Source organism: Gigantopelta aegis, chromosome 8 (assembly GCF_016097555.1).
Source record: "Gigantopelta aegis isolate Gae_Host chromosome 8, Gae_host_genome, whole genome shotgun sequence".
Taxonomy (NCBI): Eukaryota; Metazoa; Mollusca; class Gastropoda; order Neomphalida; family Peltospiridae; genus Gigantopelta; species Gigantopelta aegis.
Window position 1 is genome coordinate 65,742,106 of NC_054706.1, and position 20,280 is coordinate 65,762,385.

Here is a 20,280-nt window from a genome sequence, read left to right on the forward strand (position 1 = left end):
GTTCACCACTGAGGCCAGTCATTTAAACATTGACATTATGGTCATTATTCAACAAATATTCCCTTGCTTTGTTTCTTACAGTATGGTTTATATACTAGCCTTAAGTTCAGTGACTTAACCAGTTCACCACTGAGGCCAGTCATTTAAACATTGACATTATGGTCATTATTCAACAAATATTCCCTTGCTTTGTTTCTTACAGTATGGTTTATATACTAGCCTTAAGTTCAGTGACTTAACCAGTTCACCACTGAGGCCAGTCATTTAAACATTGTCATTATTCAACAAGTATTCCTTTTTTTTCTTTCTTTCAATATGGTTTTTATACTAGCCTTAAGTCCACTGGCTTAACCACATTACCATGGAGGCCAGTCATTTAAATATTCTCATTATTCAACAAATATTTGGGGTTGGATTTAGCTCAGTTGGTTGAGTGCTCACTTGAGGTGCTTGAATCACAGTATCTAACCACCGCGTTGGATCAATTCAACTGATTGGGTTTTTTTTTTTCATTCCAACCAGTATACCACAACTGGTCAACAGTTGTGGTATGTGCTTTCTTGTCTTTGGGAAAGTGCATATAAAAGATCCCTTGCTGCATGGGTTTCCTCTGATGACTACGAGTCAGAATTACCAAATGTTCGACAGTCAATAGCCTATGATTAATTGTTTAACTTTTTATTCAACAAACATTCCTTTCTTTTCTTTTTCAGTATGGTTTATATTCTGCATTCATGGGTTCTTTCATCTACTGCTTTCTCGGCACCTCCAAGGACATCACGCTGGGGCCGACCGCCATCATGTCTCTGATGACGGCAACATTTGCCACATCACCCATCCCGCAGGATCCTACATATGCTATCATTCTCTCCCTGGTGTGTGGAGTCGTTCAGCTAGTCATGGGCACTCTTAACCTCGGTCAGTATATTGTAGACAAATCTCTTCAAATCATAATCTCTGTTAAGTGGCCTATTTCATTATCCAAAATTATTTTTTAAAATAGAAGAAGACCACAGTTTATAGAATTTAAATTAACTTTTTTTTTTAAATCAACCCTTAGTACAATTAGATTTGCTCAAGTAAAACTCTCTTTTATATGGACTATGTTATTATCCAAAATTATTTTAAAAAATAGAAGAAGACCACAGTTTATAGAATTTCAATTAACTTTTTTTTTAAATCAACCCTTAGTACAGTTAGATTTGCTCAAGTAAAAATCTCTATTAAATGGACTGTTATTATCCAAACTATTCTTTTAAATATAGAAGAGCACAGTAGAAAAAATTTCAATTAACGTTTTAAAAACCCATCTTTTAAGGAAATACACCACCATTTATCATGTCATTACTTGCTGTAGCAGCTTAATATAGTCCGGTTTAGGAAATAGTTCCTCATAAAAAAAAAATACTACAAAATTTTGAAATGCTTTTTGAAATCTTTCTTTGATGATTACACGTAGGTTGACCTCTGTAGTATTTAAATAACCCATTGGTTTGAAGTACTCCTACCCTTCCACATTCGATTAAGGCTGGATACCTCAACATTCCTGTTGAGCCTTTCATTCCTAATCCACTTCGATGCTTCAAATGCCAGAAATATGACCATGGTCAAAATACCTGTCGAGGCAAACTGACATGTGCTCGTTGCGGTCAGTTTGACCACGACAGTAAAACTTGCAAAAAAGACCTTGTATGTACAAACTGCAAGGGAGATCATTTCGCGTACTCGAGAGAGTGCCCGATGTGGAAAAAGGAAAAGAAGGTTCAGGAGGTTAGGGTTGAGAAACGTCTAACCTTTGCTGATGCCAGAAAACTGGTGGAGAGATTTCAACCTGCTAGAGTAGCAGCATCATATGCTGTTGCTGCTGCAGTGAAGGTCTCCACCAGAAGTATTTCAGTAAATACAGACTTGACGTGGCAATGCGATGATGCAAAGTACAAAAAACTATCTGATGTTGTAAACTTGGAGAAGAAAACTGCAAAAGCTGCTCAGCAGCAGAAGGAGGCAGGTGAGAAAAAGAAGCAAGCTCCTGCCAATGCTACCACCTCCACACAGGTGTCCTTGGACACAAACAAATCATCAGTTGGGTTGAGTACTGGGATGCCAGTTCCCAACCTACTCTCAAGTTAAAAAGCAAACCAGCAAAGAAGGATGACACCTCTAGGTGGCTTAAAAAAGCCGAACAGAACTTAACAACAAGTAATATGTTTCAGGCTCTGGATGATGGAAGTGATGAGATGGAAGTCTCATCACTTGATTATCCAGAAACAAAATGACCACCACCAAAGCCAAAGATAACTCCCATACTTCCTCCTGATGGCGAATAAAGTCATCCAGTGGAACTGTTGTGGGCTTAGGCCCAATTTTGATGAATTAAGTCTTCTAATTCAAAAATATAATCCTATTGCGGTATGTCTTCAGGAAAACTTTCCTGAAGGACACTGACAATGTTAATATTAGAGGGTTTAACCTCTATAACAAGTTTTAGGAAACTGATAACAGAGCTGGGGGTGTTTCCATTTTAGTAAATGAAAATATCACTCAGAGTGTAATTACATTAAATACTAATTTGCAAGCTGTGGCTGTAAAGGTCACAGCCCATAAAACTATAACTTTATGCTCTCTCTATTTGCCTCCTCGTAATAATTTCAACTTCAATCCCAAAGATCTTCAAGATCTCTTCGACCAACTCCCTAGCCCTTTTGTGGTTATGGGAGATTTCAATGGTCACCACTTTGTGGGGATGCAAGGATGTAAATACTCGAGGCAAACAATTAGAAGACTTAATTCTCAAAAATAACTTAATTATATTTAACGATAAAAGTCAAACTTATTTTCACGCTGCAAGTGGCTCTTTCACTTCAATTGATCTAACTTTATGTAGTCCATCACTGTTTCTGGATTTCTCCTGGAAAATCGGTCAGACCCCTGTGGCAGTGACCACTTTCCGATTTTTTTGGAGCATGATGGACCACCATCACTTGAAAGAGTTCAAAGATGGAAGTTATGGAGGGCTGACTGGGATCAGTTTCAGCATCTATGCAGCAATCGTCTGCAACAATCTGCCATTGACGATGCTGATGATCTCATGTCCTCTTACACTTCCATTTTGAAAGAAACTGCAGAAGAAACTATTCCCAAGACTTCGGCAGTGCCGAAACATTTCACTAAACCATTGTTCAATGAATCATGCAAAGATGCTATTAAGGAACGAAACAGGCACATTGAGAGGTTTAAACGGTAACCCACCTGGGACAACCTCTCTGCCTATCGTATTGCTAAGGCAAAGGCCCGCAGAGAGATCAGACAAAGTAAGAAAACATCTTGGAGAAAATATGTCTCCAAGTTGAATTCCCAAACCTCTGTGAAATCTGTTTGGAATAGGATCCGTAAAATCAAGGGAAAAGAATCCAGTAGTACTGTCCATCATTTGTCTGTCAATGACACAAACATCACATCTCAACGTGACATCGCCAATGCACTGGCAGACAACTTTTCTCATAACTCCTCTTCTGCTTTCAGCGCAGATGCTTTTACATCTGTCCGTACTAAAGCTGAAAAGCAACCTATTAATTTTTCATCTGAGAATGCTGAAGTATACAACAGGCCCTTCTCTTCGGAGGAGTTGCAGGATGGTCTTCGAAAAGCCCATGATACTTCGGTGGGACCAGATGAAATACATTACCAACTACTAAAACACTTACCCAAATCTTCTCTTTTAGTTCTTTTGAACATCTTTAATAAAATCTGGAGTTCTGGTGACTTTCCTCCTGATTGGAGGAAGGCTATTATAATTCCTATTCCAAAGCCTGGCAAGGATCCTACTGACCCTACCAATTACCGCCCCATCGCTCTCACAAGCTGCATCTGCAAAACTATGGAACGAATGATCAATCGTAGACTTGTCTGGTTTCTTCAGTCCCACAAATTGCTTACTAACGTGCAATGTGGGTTCAGATCCAGTCGAGGTACGGTTGATCATCTCGTTCGATTTGAAACGTTTTGTCGTGAGGCCTTCGTCAATAATCAACACCTGGTTTCAGTGTTCTTTGATTTGGAAAAGGCCTACAATACCACATGGAAGTATGGAATTTTAAAAGACCTCCATCGCATGGGCCTAAGAGGTCTTCTTCCAAATTTTATTTCTAACTTTTTAAAAGATAAAATTTTTAAAGTGCGAGTGGGATCCACGTTTTCAGATTCCCACTCACAAGACATGGGGGTGCCCCAAGGTAGCATCCTGTCGGTTACCCTATTCTTAATTAAAATTAACAGCATCGCCCAGTGTTTAAAACCTGGTGTCGATTGCTCACTATACGTTGACGATTTTCAGATTTGTTACAGGTCGTCCAATATAAGTATCATTGAGCGTCAGTTGCAGCTTTGTTTGAATAAGCTTCAACAATGGACAACTGACAATGGCTTTCGATTCTCAAAATCAAAAACGGTCTGTATGCACTTCTGCCAGAAAAGAGGTCACCACCTAGACCCTCAGCTGTTTCTGGACAAAAGCCCGATTCCCGTGGTCGAGGAGACCAAATTTCTGGGAATTATATTTGACAGGAAGCTATCTTTCATACCTTATTTAAAATATGTTAAAAAGAAAGGGCTAAAGGCCCTAAATATTCTCAAAGTTATTGCCAGCACAGAGTGGGGAGCAGACCGTAAGGTTATGCTCCGACTGTATTGATCTTTGATTAGGTCTAAACTAGATTACAGCTCTATTGTGTATGGGTCGGCATGCAAGACTTACTTGCAGATGCTTGATCCCATACACAACCAGGGACTTAGGCTTTGTCTTGGTGCTTTCAGAACATCTCCTGTGGAAAGTTTGTACGTCGATGCACACGAACCTAGTTTGGGTGCTAGATGTGCAAAGCTGTCTCTGCAGTATGCTACCAAGATAAAGTCAATGTCAAAACACCCCACCCATAACACTATCTTTGACAACCGATTTATGAAGTTGTTTGATGTGAAGTCAAATGCAATCTGCACATTTGGTCTTCGCATTAGGCAGCTTTTATCTGCTTCCAACATTGATCTTTCAGACATTTTGGAAACACCTTCATATTTTGTTTTGCCACCTTGGTGCATAAAACCACCTAAAATTGTGTTGGATCTCGTGCATCTGAAGAAAGATCGCACGGATCCAATTATTTATAACCAATATTTTATGGAAGTCAAAGAGAAATACTGTGACTACATCCCTATTTACACAGATGGGTCACGGGATGGGAATTCTGTGGCTTGTGCCACAGTTTTTCCATCAGACAAAATAATCTCTATGAGATTGCCTGATTTGGCATCTATATTTAGTGCCGAAACTTGGGCAATTATTAAAGCCCTAGAGGAAATCAAAAACTCTAGGTCCTCTAAATTTATAATCTATACCGACTCACTTTCGTGTCTCCAGTCTTTACAATATATGAAGCTGGAACATCCCTTAATTGGGATGCTGATACGAAAGTGTGTCTTTTTATCTATTAATAATAAGAATATTGTGTTTTGTTGGGTACCCAGCCATGTTGGCATCAGAGGCAATGAAAGGGCAGATTGTGCTGCCAAGTCTGCTTTGACTTTGCCACATGCCAATGCTGGTATTCCCTATAGTGATCTCAAACATCACGTAAATAATTATATCTTTTCTACTTGGCAAGATGATTGGAACGGTGTGGTCGCGAACAAGCTTCATTCTGTTAAGCAAGTCCTGAGAGAGTGGCAGTCCTCCTATAGGCGGTGCAGAAGGGATGAAATAGTCTTGTGTCATGCTCGCATCGGACATACTTACATTACCCATTCATTTATTCTCAAGAAGGATCCTCCACCTCAGTGTGAGCATTGTCAGTGTACACTGACGGTGCACCATATTTTGGTGGAGTGTAATCATCTGATCCAGACTAGAAAGGATATATTCGAAGCAAGAGATTTGGTGGAATCCTTTAGATTCCACCCTGAACTTGTACTAAAGTTTTTAAAAGAAACTGGATTTTATTCCAAATTTACTTTTGTGTAATATTTGATTTGTAACATGAATTTTACCTTTATAACAAATGTGATATGTATTATTTTGTATAGCTCTTTACACTGTCTTTGACTTAACATTTCAAATTTCATGTACCACCGCACAGCTCTATACACTGTTTTTAACCTAACCTTTTATTTTTTATTTTTACCATTGTATGACACCCAACAGCCGATGTATTATTTGTGCTGGGGTGTCGTTAAACATCTATTCAATTCAATTCAATGAAGTAACTTGTTATATGTACTTATATGTCGTTGCTCTTGCTCCCTCCCCATAATGTTTGGTAATGCATCCCATGAAACATACTAAAACGCCCACTAGAGCATTACTTAATTTAATAGTTGAACTTCCCTTTTGGCAACAGCCACTTGTAGTAAGATAAATTGTCTCCAATTGATATATTTTCAGCTCCAGTTCCAAAGCTTATGTTTTGTTTTTTATAAATAGTCCAACACAGTTTATTTTCAAGTCTGTCTAAATTGCTCAAAATGTTTAATCACCAGAAACATTTTCAGCCAAGCACTCAAAGTTTATTTTTGGACTCAACTTTTCCCCAGACATGAGTATAGAATGACTGTGTTCTCCATTTTAGGTTTAGGTCTTTGACCTTTTTCTAAATTTTAGTACAAATTCCACCCACTTCAAACTTACCTACCCTCTCCTGTCCCGGACTTAGTCACTGGCGATAGTCCATGATAGGCGTGCTCGAAAACATAATGTTATATGAGTATGTTAAAAGATTTCACGATCACGATATATTTGTGTATTATTCCCTGTTTACAAAACCAAACAGTTTAGGTGTGAAACATGGCCTGGTGGTGAAGTATTTGCCTTATGCACTGTTGGTGTAGGATCGATCCCCATCAGTGGGCCCATTGGGCTATTTCTCATTCCAGCAGTGGTATATCAAAGGCTGTGGTATGTGCTATCCTATCTGTGGTATGATGCATATAAAAGATCCCTTGCTACTAATGGAAAAATGTAGCAGGTTTCGTCTCTAAGACTATATATCAGAATTACTATATGTTTGACATCCACTAGCCGATGATTAATAAATCAATGTAAATCAATGTGCTTTAGTGGTGTCATTAAACAAAACTGAAACTATTTTTTTTAACTACTCTTTGTAGGTATCTTGGTAAACTTTATCTCATACCCTGTCATTAATGCCTTCACATCAGCTGCTGCTGTTACCATATCGTTTGGACAGGTCAAGGTAAGTCACTTAAACATTATTCCTGCTTTTAATGTGAATGTCTTCATTTCTCCATGTTGAGCCCATAGGGCTATTTCCTGTTCTAGCCAGTGCTCTACAACTGGTGTAACTATATAACGCTGTGGTATGTACTGTCCTGTCTATGGGATGGTGCATATAAAAGATTCCTTGCTGCTAATGAAAAAAATGTAGCATGTTTTCTCTAGTACTTTGCGTTCCTAGCTCTATCAAATAAAGGGGCTCATTTTCCAGTCAATTTGTAAAATGACTGGAAATTTCAGGCACTTTGTAAATTGACTGAGTGAATCAGGCAGTTTATAAATTGTCTGAAAATTTCAGGCATTTTACAAATTGCCTGATTTTAGACATTGACTGTAACATATATAAAAAGTTAATTTAGCACATACAGTTTATTATATAAGACCATGACCTTCCATATCAACATTCAGGGCCGTCTATCTACCTTCTGTATCTTCTGTTATTTTATCATTTAGAACATCCTTGGCCTGAAAAACATTCCAAGAGAGTTTGGACCAATGGTTTACGAGACATTTGCACATATAGGAGAAACAAGGTGAGATCATGTTTGTCTGTCCTTGTCGAAATCAAATTGCATTATATATAGATGTTACCTTTGTGATGGCAGTGATGACATTAACTGTACATTTAATGTAACATAAGATACAGTTGAATCCTATTGGCTCGAACCCCGTAGGTGCATCTCAATATGTGTTAAAACATTTTTAATTTTTTTTTATTTGATTTTAAATTAAAAACAAATTATTATTATGTGTAATTTGTAATGTCTAATGTTTAACATTTTGTTTGCAGGATTTGGGATACCATAATGGGATTGTGTTCTCTGGTTATTCTCTTTTTATTAAAGGTACGAGTAAAACACTGCATTTAATTAATTACTGAAATTTTTCGCCAGCCTCGGTCGCGTCGTGGTTAAGCCATTGGACATAAGACTGGTAGGTACTGGTTTCGCAGCCCAGTACCGGCTCCCACCCAATGGATAGGTGTAAGACCACTACACCCTCTTCTCTCTCACACTAACAATTAACAACTAACCCACTGTCCTGGACAGCCAGCCCAGATAGCTGAGGTGTGTGCCCAGGACAGTGTGCTTGAACCTTAATTGGATATAAGCATGAAAATAAGTTAGAATAAAATGAAATTTGTCTAAATGTTTGTCGTCTGTCTACACTCTGTCCATCTGCCTCAAAACCGGGCCAGGTTGTAGCTTAATGGTAGAACTTTCGTCTGACGTGTGATGGGTCACAGGATCGATCACCCTCAGTTGATTTTTTTTTTTTTTAGTCTGTCTGTCTGTCAATCTGTCTGACTGTCTGTCCATATGTCCGTCTATCCATGTCTGTCCCACATATACATGTAGTTTTCCTGACTTTTTTTGCAATGCCTTGAAATATTGACCTGACATTTTGCATATAGATTTATCATATATTGTTACAGATCAAATTTGACATTAACAGATATTTATCCATTTTTGATAGTTATGGCCCTTGAACTTAGGAGAGACTGGCCTCGGTGGCGTTGTGGCAGGCCATCGGTCTACAGGCTGGTAGGTACTGGGTTCGGATCCCAGTCGAGGCATGGGATTTTTAATTCAGATACCGACTCCAAACCCTGAGTGAGTGCTCTGCAAGGCTCAATGGGTAGGTGTAAATCACTTGCACTGACCATTGATCCATAAATGGTTCAACAAAGGCCATGGTTTGTGCTATCCTGCCTGTGGGAAGTGCAAATAAAAGATCCCTTGCTGCCTGTTGTAAAAGAATAGCCTATGTGGCGACAGCGGGTTTCCTCTAAAAACAGTGTCAGAATGACCATATGTTTGACGTCCAATAGCCGATGATAAGATAAAAAAATCAATGTGCTCTAGCGGCGTCGTTAAATAAAACAAACTTTTACTTTTTTGAACTTAGGGGATACGAAAATTAGTTTTCCAGACTTTTGTTTGCAATGCTTGACCTGAAGATTTGTGTATAGCTTTATCATATACTGTTACAGACTTTCATGGCGATTTACCCATTTTTGACAGAATTATGGCCCTTGAACTTAGGAGATGCGTAAATTTGTTTCTGGTAGAGGACATGTATTGATTTAGCAGTACTCTCAGAATGCTTGTTTTACCGGTCTCAACTAGTGCCTTACAGCTGGAACATCAAAAGCTGTGGTACATACTGTCCTGAATTTGGGAAAATGCACATTGTTCTTTTATTTGTAGCAGTAGCCTATGTGGTGGCCTTGCTCCAGCCAGTGCACCACGACTGGTACATTAAAGGCCATGGTATGTGCTATCCTGTCTATGGGATGGTGCATATATAAGATCCCTTGCTGCTAATCGAAAAGAGTAGCCCATGAAGTGGTGACAACAGGTTTTCTCTCTATATATCAGTGTGGTCCGTAACCATATGTCTGACGCCATATAACCGTAAATAAAATGTGTTGAGTGCGTTGTTAAATAAAACATTTCCTTCCTTCCTATGTGGTGGCAGTTGGTTTCTTCTCTTTCTGTTGACCAAATGTCAAAATGACACAAGTTGGACAATAAATAGCCATAGTTTAAAATGTGCTGAGTTGTCATTAAACTATTATTTATCAGTTATTTGAACTATTTTATCATTAACTGGCAGAACCGATATTGAAATTTCATCTATCAAACTTGTTAGATATGTGAACCATTTATTGCCAGTTTATTAACAGTGGGCTTCAACTTGGTCATTTGTACACTTTTAATTTTGTTTATTTTATTATATTCTGAACCATTGCTTCTGATAGTGAACTGACAACCTGAATCCACCGTTAATTTGGAATGATGTAATAATTAGATTAAATTACCTGAATATATATTTTTAATTTTAGAAACTGTAATACATGGCCCCGTTGTAACTTAAGGTGATCTTAGCACTACGATTGCTTCATGGAATGGGACAAATGACCTTTTCTTCTTTTCTTTTTTCTTTTTTAAACTGCAACACTAACTTTTTGCTTTTTCTTTTAGAAATTGCGAACCATTGATTGGAAGGATGAACCAGGTGCAGAGATAAAGCTGTCACAGAAAATAGCCAGAAAAGTTCTCTGGCTCATTGGTACAGGTGAGAGATCTGGTGTGGTGCTTATAAAAGTTTTAGAGTCTAAACTCGACTCTAATAGAGTTTGAGACACTAATGTCATGACAACACCATACAAATTGTATGCGTGTGACGTCATAAGAGATTGAGTCTTGACTCTAAATAGAGTCTGAGACACTAATGTCATGACAACGCCATGCAAATTGTATGCTTGTGACATCATAACAGATTGAGTCTGGACTCTAAATAGAGTCTGAGACACTAATGTCATGACAACGCCATACAAATTGTATGCATTTGACGTCATAAGAGATTGAGTCTTGACTCTAAATAGAGTCTGAGACACTAATGTCATGACAACGCCATTAGAGATTGAGTCTGGACTCTAAATAGACTCTGAGACACTAATGTCATGACAATGCCATACAAATTGTCTGTGCGTGACGTCATTAGAGATTGAGTCTTGACTGTCTGAGACACTAATGTCATGACAATGCCATACAAATTGAATGTGTGTGACATCATTAGAGATTGAGTCTTGACTTTTAAATTTTTATAAGCACGGGCCCTGCTATTATATTGAAGTCACTGATTCTAGTTCCTAGGTTTGCATCTTTCCGTTTCCACATAAAATACATTTTGAGATACTACAAACATAGAGATGACAAGAAGCACAATAGATTTTCCAAGATTGATAATTTAAGCAGTAAGTTGTAAGTGGAATGTAATTTAATGATTACAAAAGGGGCTAGATTTAGCTCGGTGAATATAGTGATTGCCTGAGGTAAGTCGCAGGATCAAACCTCCTCAGTGGACCCATTGTTTTTTCCCATCCCAAGCAATATACAATGATGGGTATATGAATGGAATTGGTATGTGCTGTCTTGCTTAAGGGAAAGTACATATAAAAGATCCCTTGGACACATCCGGAAAATTTTGTGGATGTGTCTAAGACAGATGTTCTTGAACCTTCAAATGTCAAATTATTAATTGTATAGTTTTTCAATTATTTCACCACTTAATTAGGGACGACAGATTGTATTTGAAAGTTGTAGGGGAGAGGGCATTGTCAGTGAAATTTGAAAGGAGGGGACACTGTCAGTACAATGGCACAGGTGATGGAACTTGTTAGAGGAAGTTGGGTTCATGCTTCCCTGAGAACATTTAGTATTTTAGGTCTCCAAACATCGCATTTCCAGAATTGTAACCACAATAGATGGGAAAAGGGAATATGGTCCCCATAGAAACCTTGTCAGTTGTTTTCATTTCATTTCAACTTTCTTTTGTGCTTATATCCAATTAAGGTTCAAGCACACTGTCATGGGCACACACCTCAGCTATCTGGGCTGTCTGTCCAGGACAGTGGGTTAGTTGTTAGTTGTTAGTGGTTATTGAGAGAGAAGAGTGTATAGAGGTTTTACACTTACCCATCGAGTCATTTAAACTCGATCTGGGTAGGAAACGGTACCCGGGCTGTGAACCCAGTACCTACCAGCCCTATGTCTGATGGCTTAACTACGACACCATCGAGGCTGGTTGTTGTTTTCAAACATTGCTGGACTCTTATCCTGTGAATACAGATGAAAGAAACCCTGTAACTTGAAACTACGCTTGTGTAACAGCTGTTTAATTGTCACATCTATAAGCTGTATGGGTTGGCAGTCGACAGTGTTTCATTTCATTTTAATGATATAAACTGCTGTTCAAGCAATGCCCTGATTTAGCTCTTATTACAGCCACACTGGTAACTGTACGTATGACCCTAAGAGTCCTTGTATTAATTAATACACACATTTCTCGTTGGGTCTTATACCTTCGTATTATTTAACACAATTTTATGTTTTATGGTATCAGTTGAATAATATATTCCTGAAGTCTTGTAATTTCAAAATATTTATTATAGCAGTAATGCTTGCACCAAATGTTTTTTTGTTTTTTGTTTTTTGTTCCTATTTTGAAGACATAAATTAAAAATGAAGAAAAAGACATAGACTAGATTGGGTTTTTTGTGTGGGTTGACAGCCAGTGGTCATTGGATTTTTTGTGTTCGAGGGGTGGTGGTTAAATTTTGATTGACTTACTGACTGACTAACTGGTTCTTTTGTTTGTGTGTTTGTTTGTTTGTTTGTTTGTTTGTTTGTTTGTTAATTTTTTATAGTTTGAAATCCTGTCATGGTTGACTATAAACAAATTATATTTTCACCATGGGTATGAGATACAGAAATCTAAATTCAATCTATTAATTAGCCTACCACAGATCTAATTTTCAATTCATTTTTATTAAGAAGAGAACCATATTACCTAAGACATTCATTTCCATTATAGAGACCTCTACTCTAGTGATAAGTAAAATAGGATTAGCAGTCAGAGCCAGATGGTGATAGCGAAATTTTATTTAATTTAAAAAACAATTTGTATAGCATTGAAAAACAAAAATCATTGTGTTGAAAATTTGATGAAGATATAAAAAGGTAAATTTATTTTGGTTTCATTTTATGTTATAAATGGGTGTTCATCCAAGTTGATTGGTCTCCATTGGTCATGCTGTTGTGAATCGTCAGTGTACATACATTGTCGGCACTAAGGTTGAGGATATCCTTCTTAAAAATAAATGAATTTGTCATGTATGTGTGACCAATGCAAGCATGACACAAGACTATTTCATTATTTTTGTTTTTCCAGGTGCCAATGCTGTAATTGTGATAGCGGCGGCGGGCATTGTAGCTGTTCTCCATAGTCAAAACATCACTGGCCACCTGTCACTCACAGGACACTTGAAAGAAGGGTTGCCTCCCTTTAAAGTACCTTCATTCTCTGTAACTAATGGTACTGAAACATACACAGCTGGTGATATTTTTAGTGTGAGTTGCTTCGTTCTCAGTCTTAAAATAAATACATGGATCTTGAAAATAGGGGGTTCTGTGATCCTAGACCTCTCTCTCTTTCTTTTGCTTACTCACACACACACACACAATACACACACACACACACACACACACACACACACACACACTCTGTCTCTCTGTCTCTGTCTCTCTCTCTCTCTCCCTCCCTCCCTCCCTCCTCTCTCTCTCTCTCTCTCTCTCTCTCTCTCTCTCTCTCTCTCTCTCTCTCAAGATAAATCTAGATCTAGATATATTTAAGATTAGGATCCTCTTTCCTATATTTTTTTCACTCTTACAAATACTTTTTATAATTTTTGTCGTCTCTCCTTGCTCGGTACCACTTTGGATACTGGGTTGTTGATAAAGTCATACATGCCCATTAGGATAGGGACAGAAGCGTTTGTCTTTATTCCATAGAAAGTATTTGAATTTTAACAAATTTTTCCAGATGTTTTTTTTTCTTTTTTCGTATGCATAACAATTATATAATTATGTATTTTGTAGCTAGAGTAAAATATCCAACATATATTATCTCTGTCATTAAAAAACTGAAAAAGTTTACAAGAAGCAAAATTATGTTGTTAATAATAATGTGAGACATACATTTTGTGAATGTTCTATTCTTTGTATAATATGATATTGAAATAGATTTCTTCATTGTCCGAACTTTTGTCTTATTCACATAAAGTGCATGAATTTGGATCTCCCATTAAAAAAAAAAATCATTGATTGTGTAATTATGCATGTATTTTATTAATGTTCTATTCATTGTCTTATAGGGTATTGGAATGGGTTTCTTCATTGTGCCTGTTCTAGGTCTTGTGGAAACTATAGCTATAGGCAAAGCTTTTGGTGAGTGATGGTGACTAAACTCAAGTTACATTTTACTTCACTCTACATACATCTCATCAATCAGGACCTACAGTAAACTGGAATTCCCTCAAAACCCAATGTTTTTCACAGTCACCCTTTTTAAAACTCAGTATAGAACAGAATCTCTCTAAATACTGGATATCCTTAAAACTGGACTTTTTATTTGGTCCTGTGGATGTCCAGTTTAGAGGAGTTTCACTATAGTTTTTAATAACGTTTTATTATTGGATTTGAAGATAATGAACTTTATTTAACGCTATTATATCTTTTTATTATTGGATTTGAAGATAATGAACTTTATTTAACGCTATTATATCTTTTTATTATTGGATTTGAAGATAATGAACTTTATTTAACGCTATTATATCTTTTTATCACTGTTAGTTTATTACTTTTACTGGATACTGTTTACTTCTTGTGCATATAATTTAGAACATTTCTGTGATTGTTGCCAAACTTGTGTGAAGTAACTCCTTGAAAAATAAACTATATTTGAAGGGAAAAAAAGGTCTATTGAGAGAGAAAAAAAGGGAACACTTTGTATTACAGACCACATTTAGTTAATTATTAGCATCATTATGTTTGTATAAAATACAAAGATGTGATGATGGATTGAATGTCAGTAATGTGGAATTAATGTCAGTAACACAAGTGATTTCCTGACACTGTGGAAGATGTTTCTTGCAGTCATTCTTTGCTGTTAATGTTGGTGTGAACCCTCATTTCTTTCCATCAATATGGTAAGATATGACATGCTATATTTATTGGCTAGTGTATCGTGTGTAAAGCTTGTCAAATAATATTAATTTACTGCTTGTATTTTGCATCGTGATTTCTGGATTTAATATGTAGTAGTTTCTTCATTTTTGTTTTTCAGCAAGACGTAATAATTATGTTATTGATGCCAGCCAAGAACTTATAGCAATAGGTATGTTGTATTTAATGTTGTAAAGCCAAAATTTAAGTTCACTGTAAGAAAGGTTTTTCAACATTGTCCAATGAATTAATAAAATGTTAGCATTGTAGGGTGTTTTACCATTGTTCAAATAAAACAAAGTGCATTTTTGATATGTGCTTCTTTTCATATGCAATTAAATGTGGTTAGTACAATTAAGTTACTGTGAAATCACTTTTATTAATGGTGGTCTAATTTTCGTCTAAATTATGGACTAGGGCAGTCAACAAAAAATAATGCATATAATATTAATTTATGATACCACCTTTTGATCCACAAATTTATGTACTTAATGAAATTTGGGTTTTTTAGCAAAATTATAAAAATTTAAGCCTATGAAAATAAAGAATTTCACAGTATATTGTATGATAAATGTTTAGAAATGAATGACATTGAGACTGTCCTTGAGAGTATGCTCTTTTGCAGACTTTTTAAGGCTTTGAAATTAAATGTCTTACTTTAAATAACATTAGCAAAAGAAAAATGTTCTTAGTATTTAACATTATAAGAAGAAAAATGTTCTCAGTATTTAACATTATAAGAATAATTTTTTTCTCAGTATTTAACATTATAAGAAGAAGAATATTCTCAGTATTTAACATTATAAGAAGAAGAATATTCTCAGGATTTGACATTATAAGAAGAAAAATGTTTTCAGGATTTGATATTAGCAGAAGAAAAATGTGCTCAGGATTTGAAATTGTATATTGGGCTTCCATTAAAATTTGTAGCATGTACTAATATACTGAACAGCAAAAGAAACACATTAATTTGTTTTATTTAAGAACAGACTAATACTTATTGAGATTCAGGTGAATTACATCTTGATATGTTGTTGATCATTTGACAGAACTGAGTGTTTGTAATCAAGTAAACCCATTCTAATTACAAACTAATCACAACCCTGATTTGCATTTCTTTTAATGTTCAGTATATACAGGTATATACACATTGAGAATGCACAAGTAATGAGACACCACAGCATCGTAGAGGTCTAAAATTAACAAGCTACTCTCGATTCACTAATATCAAAACCTATATTAGCTCGGCCTTTTACCTTTCGACCGACTGTTCAAAATTGCACCAAATTCCCTCAATCAAAATTGCGCACACTTTTCTCTTTGGCATTTAACTGCTCCATTCAAATTCCATAGCACCACTACCACCCCCACCCGCCTGCTACCGATTTGATCGGGCTGCTGGTGCTCCCTTGTACCTGCCAGTGCAGGCGGTCCCTCCTCTCCCCTCCCCCCACCTTTCCTGTCATGGACGGAGAAACCGGCCAAGGCCGTCTCTTGTGCCTATGACAGGCATGCGCTACAACAGCTTGTTCTGAATGTGCACATAAAACCCTATGACAAGTAATGTCTAAATAATTTTTGTTTTACAGGTGCAGCTAATATTATTGGTTCATTTGTATCATCATATCCTGTCACTGGAAGTTTCTCCAGGTAAATTCTTTTAATACAATAATGCAGTGAAATATGATACAAGATTTGCCGAATATAACAGCAGTCTGTTCGTAGTTGATATAGTGCCCTTTTATCAGACAATAAGACAAATGAGCTGCCAGTTTTTTCTCAATTTACAAAATGATTCAGAAGCTTAAAAATCTATGGTACTATACTTAGTTTTGTTTGTTTTGTTTTGGGTTGTTGGAGGAGGGAATTGGAATGGGAAAGGTGAAAGATCAGAATATGTATTTCTGAAAATGTACATCACTAAAAGTTTACCTCATTTTGTAACTAACACACCTTTTCAAACAATGAAAATTGCAGTTGTTCATTAAGGCCTAAAAGAAATTGTGTGTTTCTGGGAATGTGCCCGAGAAAATTAGGTAGGGTAGGTTGATTTTTTTGTTTGAATTTTACTACCTTGATCCTTATGGGTCTAGATAAAATCTTATGTTTGTACTCTTTTCACATAACAGTGCACCAACACCATCACAGTATGTATTAATGTTTTAAAATATATTTAACACCATCACAGTATGTATTAATGATTTAAAATATATTTAACACCATCACAGTATGTATTAATGATTTAAAATATATTTAACACAAAGTGTCACCTGCCTTACCTATGATGCATCTTATTTTCAGAACTGCTGTCAATGCTCAGAGTGGAGTGAGGACTCCTGCAAACGGAATATTTACAGGTTCGATCTTTCATTGATAACACTGATTAGTTCTGACAAATACACCTCGATACTAAATATTTAATGTTTATTTGACAAGGTTTACATAAGGATATACAGGCTTTTCCCCAGGATTTTTTTAAGGCACTTACATTTTTTAGCATCAGTATAACACAAATCAAGCCACAATAAGTGGGGTAGTGGGTTGAAAACAGTTAAGTGTTTGCCTTCAATCCAGCTAATCGGTGCATGGAAAAAAAGTCAAATAAAAAAAGTCAAGGGAAAATAAGTCATGGGGAAAAAAGACATAAGAAATTTTTGTTTGTTTCCCCAGTAATCACAAGTAACTAAGTAAGTGCTAACAATAGAAAAATATTTTGTATATCGTATGTTTTGTTTTGCAACAAATTGTGAATGTTAGTCATTGTCGATCAGGCAAATGTTTTGATAGAACTATTTTCTTCCAACAAATATAGCAATGTTATCGGTTGCGATGACAGAGTTTCCAAGTGGTATGCGAATAATGTAAAGTTGGCAGAAGATGTCCGGTACCATTGAGAAATTCCCATCCAGAAACCATGTTTCTGCTTCAGCAAGATGACGGAGCCCTTCGTTGGTTGCAAATAGCAGCATTCGATTTTCATTGTATAGGTACCATTATCATATATTAAAGTCGTTTTGATCACCATTCACAAATACTGTATATTCATGAGGAATATCACCAAGTTGCATACGCGTTGGAGGTGAGGGAAGACTGGGTTGCTGATTCCTGATTGTTTTTTCGCATGCCTCTTCACTCGGCACATGGGTCCTCACTGTTGGAAAGATTCATTCTACAGATTCAGTAAAAATTTGCATTGGGAAGTAGGACACCTGCTGTGCTTAATAAATACATATTTACACTTTTGTTCCATTTTTGTTATGTTTTATATGTTTAAAAAAAAATATAGTTTGACTTTTTTCCATTGACTTTTTTTCCTTTGACTTTTTTCCTTTGACTTTTTTCCTATGACTTTTTTCTCTTGATTTTTTTCCTTTTGACTTTATTTTCATGACATTTTTTTCCTTGACTTTTTTCCTTTTACTTTTTTTCCTACAATCGGCTAATTATGCTTTTTAAAAAAAGAAAGGTAAAATACGGTAAACCCATCAATTTCCCACCCCCAACAATTTCATAATTTGTGCTATGTTGTTGCTGTTGATTTCATCCTGTTAAATGCTTGTTGTTATTTCTGGTTGTAAAATACCTAGGCTAAGAATGCTGACTTCACAATATATTACATTTATTAAAAAAAAAAAAAACTTTAATAAAATCCAGCTAACTATTAAATCCAGCTAACTATTAAATGTCACCTCAAAGTCTTACAAATATATATATCTAACAAATATGATTATTGTAAACTAATTCAGTGTACGTTTAACTGAAATTTGTATAAATACTACATGTTCATTTCCCACGATCGCGATCTGCATGCGTACTCTCGACCATAAGTACAAAATTACAAAGACAAAGGAAATAAACAAAACTGCAGTTCGGTATTCATTGATGCAAACAACTATTGTTTTTCTACAAATTTTCATCAAGATTTACTTTTGTGTAATCGTATTGTTTAGAGTCCGCAATGATGTCTCTTGACACGTAGGTGTCAGCTGACTGAAGCATGACGTATATTCGCACCGAAAGCTCTCCTCAGTTCAGCCAACGAACCTTCTTCCTAATGTTCGCCAACTATTTGATTGAACCGGCCTCTGTGGTGTCGTGGTTAGGCCATCGGTCTACAGGCTGGTAGGTACTGGGTTTGGATCCCAGTCGAGGCATGGGATTTTTAATCCAGATACCAATTCCAAACCCTGAGTGAGTGCTCCGCAAGGCTCAATGGGTAGGTGTAAACCACTTCCACCGACCAGTGATCCATAACTGGTTAACAAAGGCCATGGTTTGTGCTATCCTGCCTGTGGGAAGCGCAAATAAAAGATCCCTTGCTGCCTGTCGTAAAAGAGTAGCCTATGTGACGACAGCGGGTTTCCTCTAAAAAACAGTGTCAGAATGACCATATGTTTGATGTCCAATAGCCGATGATAAGATAAAAAATCAATGTGCTCTAGTGGCATTGTTAAATAAAACAAACTTTACTTTACTATTTGATTGGTGTCCGTCGTGTCCATTTGGTTTAACGTGAAGCACACAAACCAGTGTAGCGAACGTTTTGTTTTCACTCGGTCTGGCTGAACTCAGCCCTTGGGGTAGCCTACATGTCTTTCGGCCCTGAACTGCATGGGCGGATCCAAGGGGGGGGGACCAGGGGGACGCGTCCCCCCCCCAAAAAATTGTTCAAGTGCCCTCAAAATGTCCAAGTGCCCTTTTTGTTTGTAGATTTTTTTTTTTTTAAGTAAACAATAATTATATTGTAGATAAATGAAATCAAAGATTTTCGTGTACATGCGCAAGCTTGCAGATATGTGTCTGTGTTATTGAGTCTCAATGGGGCCCCATTGAGGTTCTAACGCGAGTGACGCCAATTTACTTCATTATTGCTAGTATATTATGACGTAGAACTGTAGGAATTCATATTAATTGTAAATATCAAAACTTGTAGTAAGGTGCCCTTTTGACGAGTCAATGTGCCCTTCTTTTTTGGTCCCCCCCTAAAAATATTTCCTGGATCCGCCCATGAACTGGCATGTGTATTCAAATTGACATGCATTGTCGGTTTGTTTTTATTACTATGGTTTAAAGACTTTACAAAGTTAAAATAACAAGTTACAGATCTTCTAGACATTGAATCACCGTCACATTGCTGTCATACATGATGAATGCATGCTGTTAAAATTAATAACTGTGATTATTAAAATAAGCAAACATCCTAAGGCCTACGCTGTATTCTGGATAACACCGTTTCTCGTTACCGGTCCCGAGATCGCTAATACGCTAATTGAATATTTGGTATTATTATTATTATGTTTGAGGTGTCGGATAGACTATGTAACCATATGTTCACATCAGAAGATAGAAAATGTCTTAGCCAAAATTTTAGCCACTGGCAAATTTTATTAGCAATTTTTTGTGAAAATAATTTTTAATTAGCCAATG

The 20,280-nt window shown here is 36.6% G+C and overlaps 1 protein-coding gene across 1 annotated transcript in view; it reads left to right on the forward strand.

The window, feature by feature from the left end:
- The window catches only part of LOC121378416 (sodium-independent sulfate anion transporter-like), a 43,617-nt gene that overhangs the window by 9,580 nt on the left and 13,757 nt on the right, over positions 1-20,280 (forward strand). The window contains exons 4-13 of the mRNA XM_041506580.1: positions 714-918; positions 7,156-7,241; positions 7,736-7,815; positions 8,073-8,127; positions 10,270-10,363; positions 13,022-13,200; positions 14,004-14,076; positions 14,975-15,025; positions 16,443-16,503; positions 17,155-17,210. Coding sequence (XP_041362514.1) covers positions 714-918; positions 7,156-7,241; positions 7,736-7,815; positions 8,073-8,127; positions 10,270-10,363; positions 13,022-13,200; positions 14,004-14,076; positions 14,975-15,025; positions 16,443-16,503; positions 17,155-17,210 — 940 coding nt within the window. The remainder of the gene's footprint in view (positions 1-713; positions 919-7,155; positions 7,242-7,735; positions 7,816-8,072; positions 8,128-10,269; positions 10,364-13,021; positions 13,201-14,003; positions 14,077-14,974; positions 15,026-16,442; positions 16,504-17,154; positions 17,211-20,280) is intronic.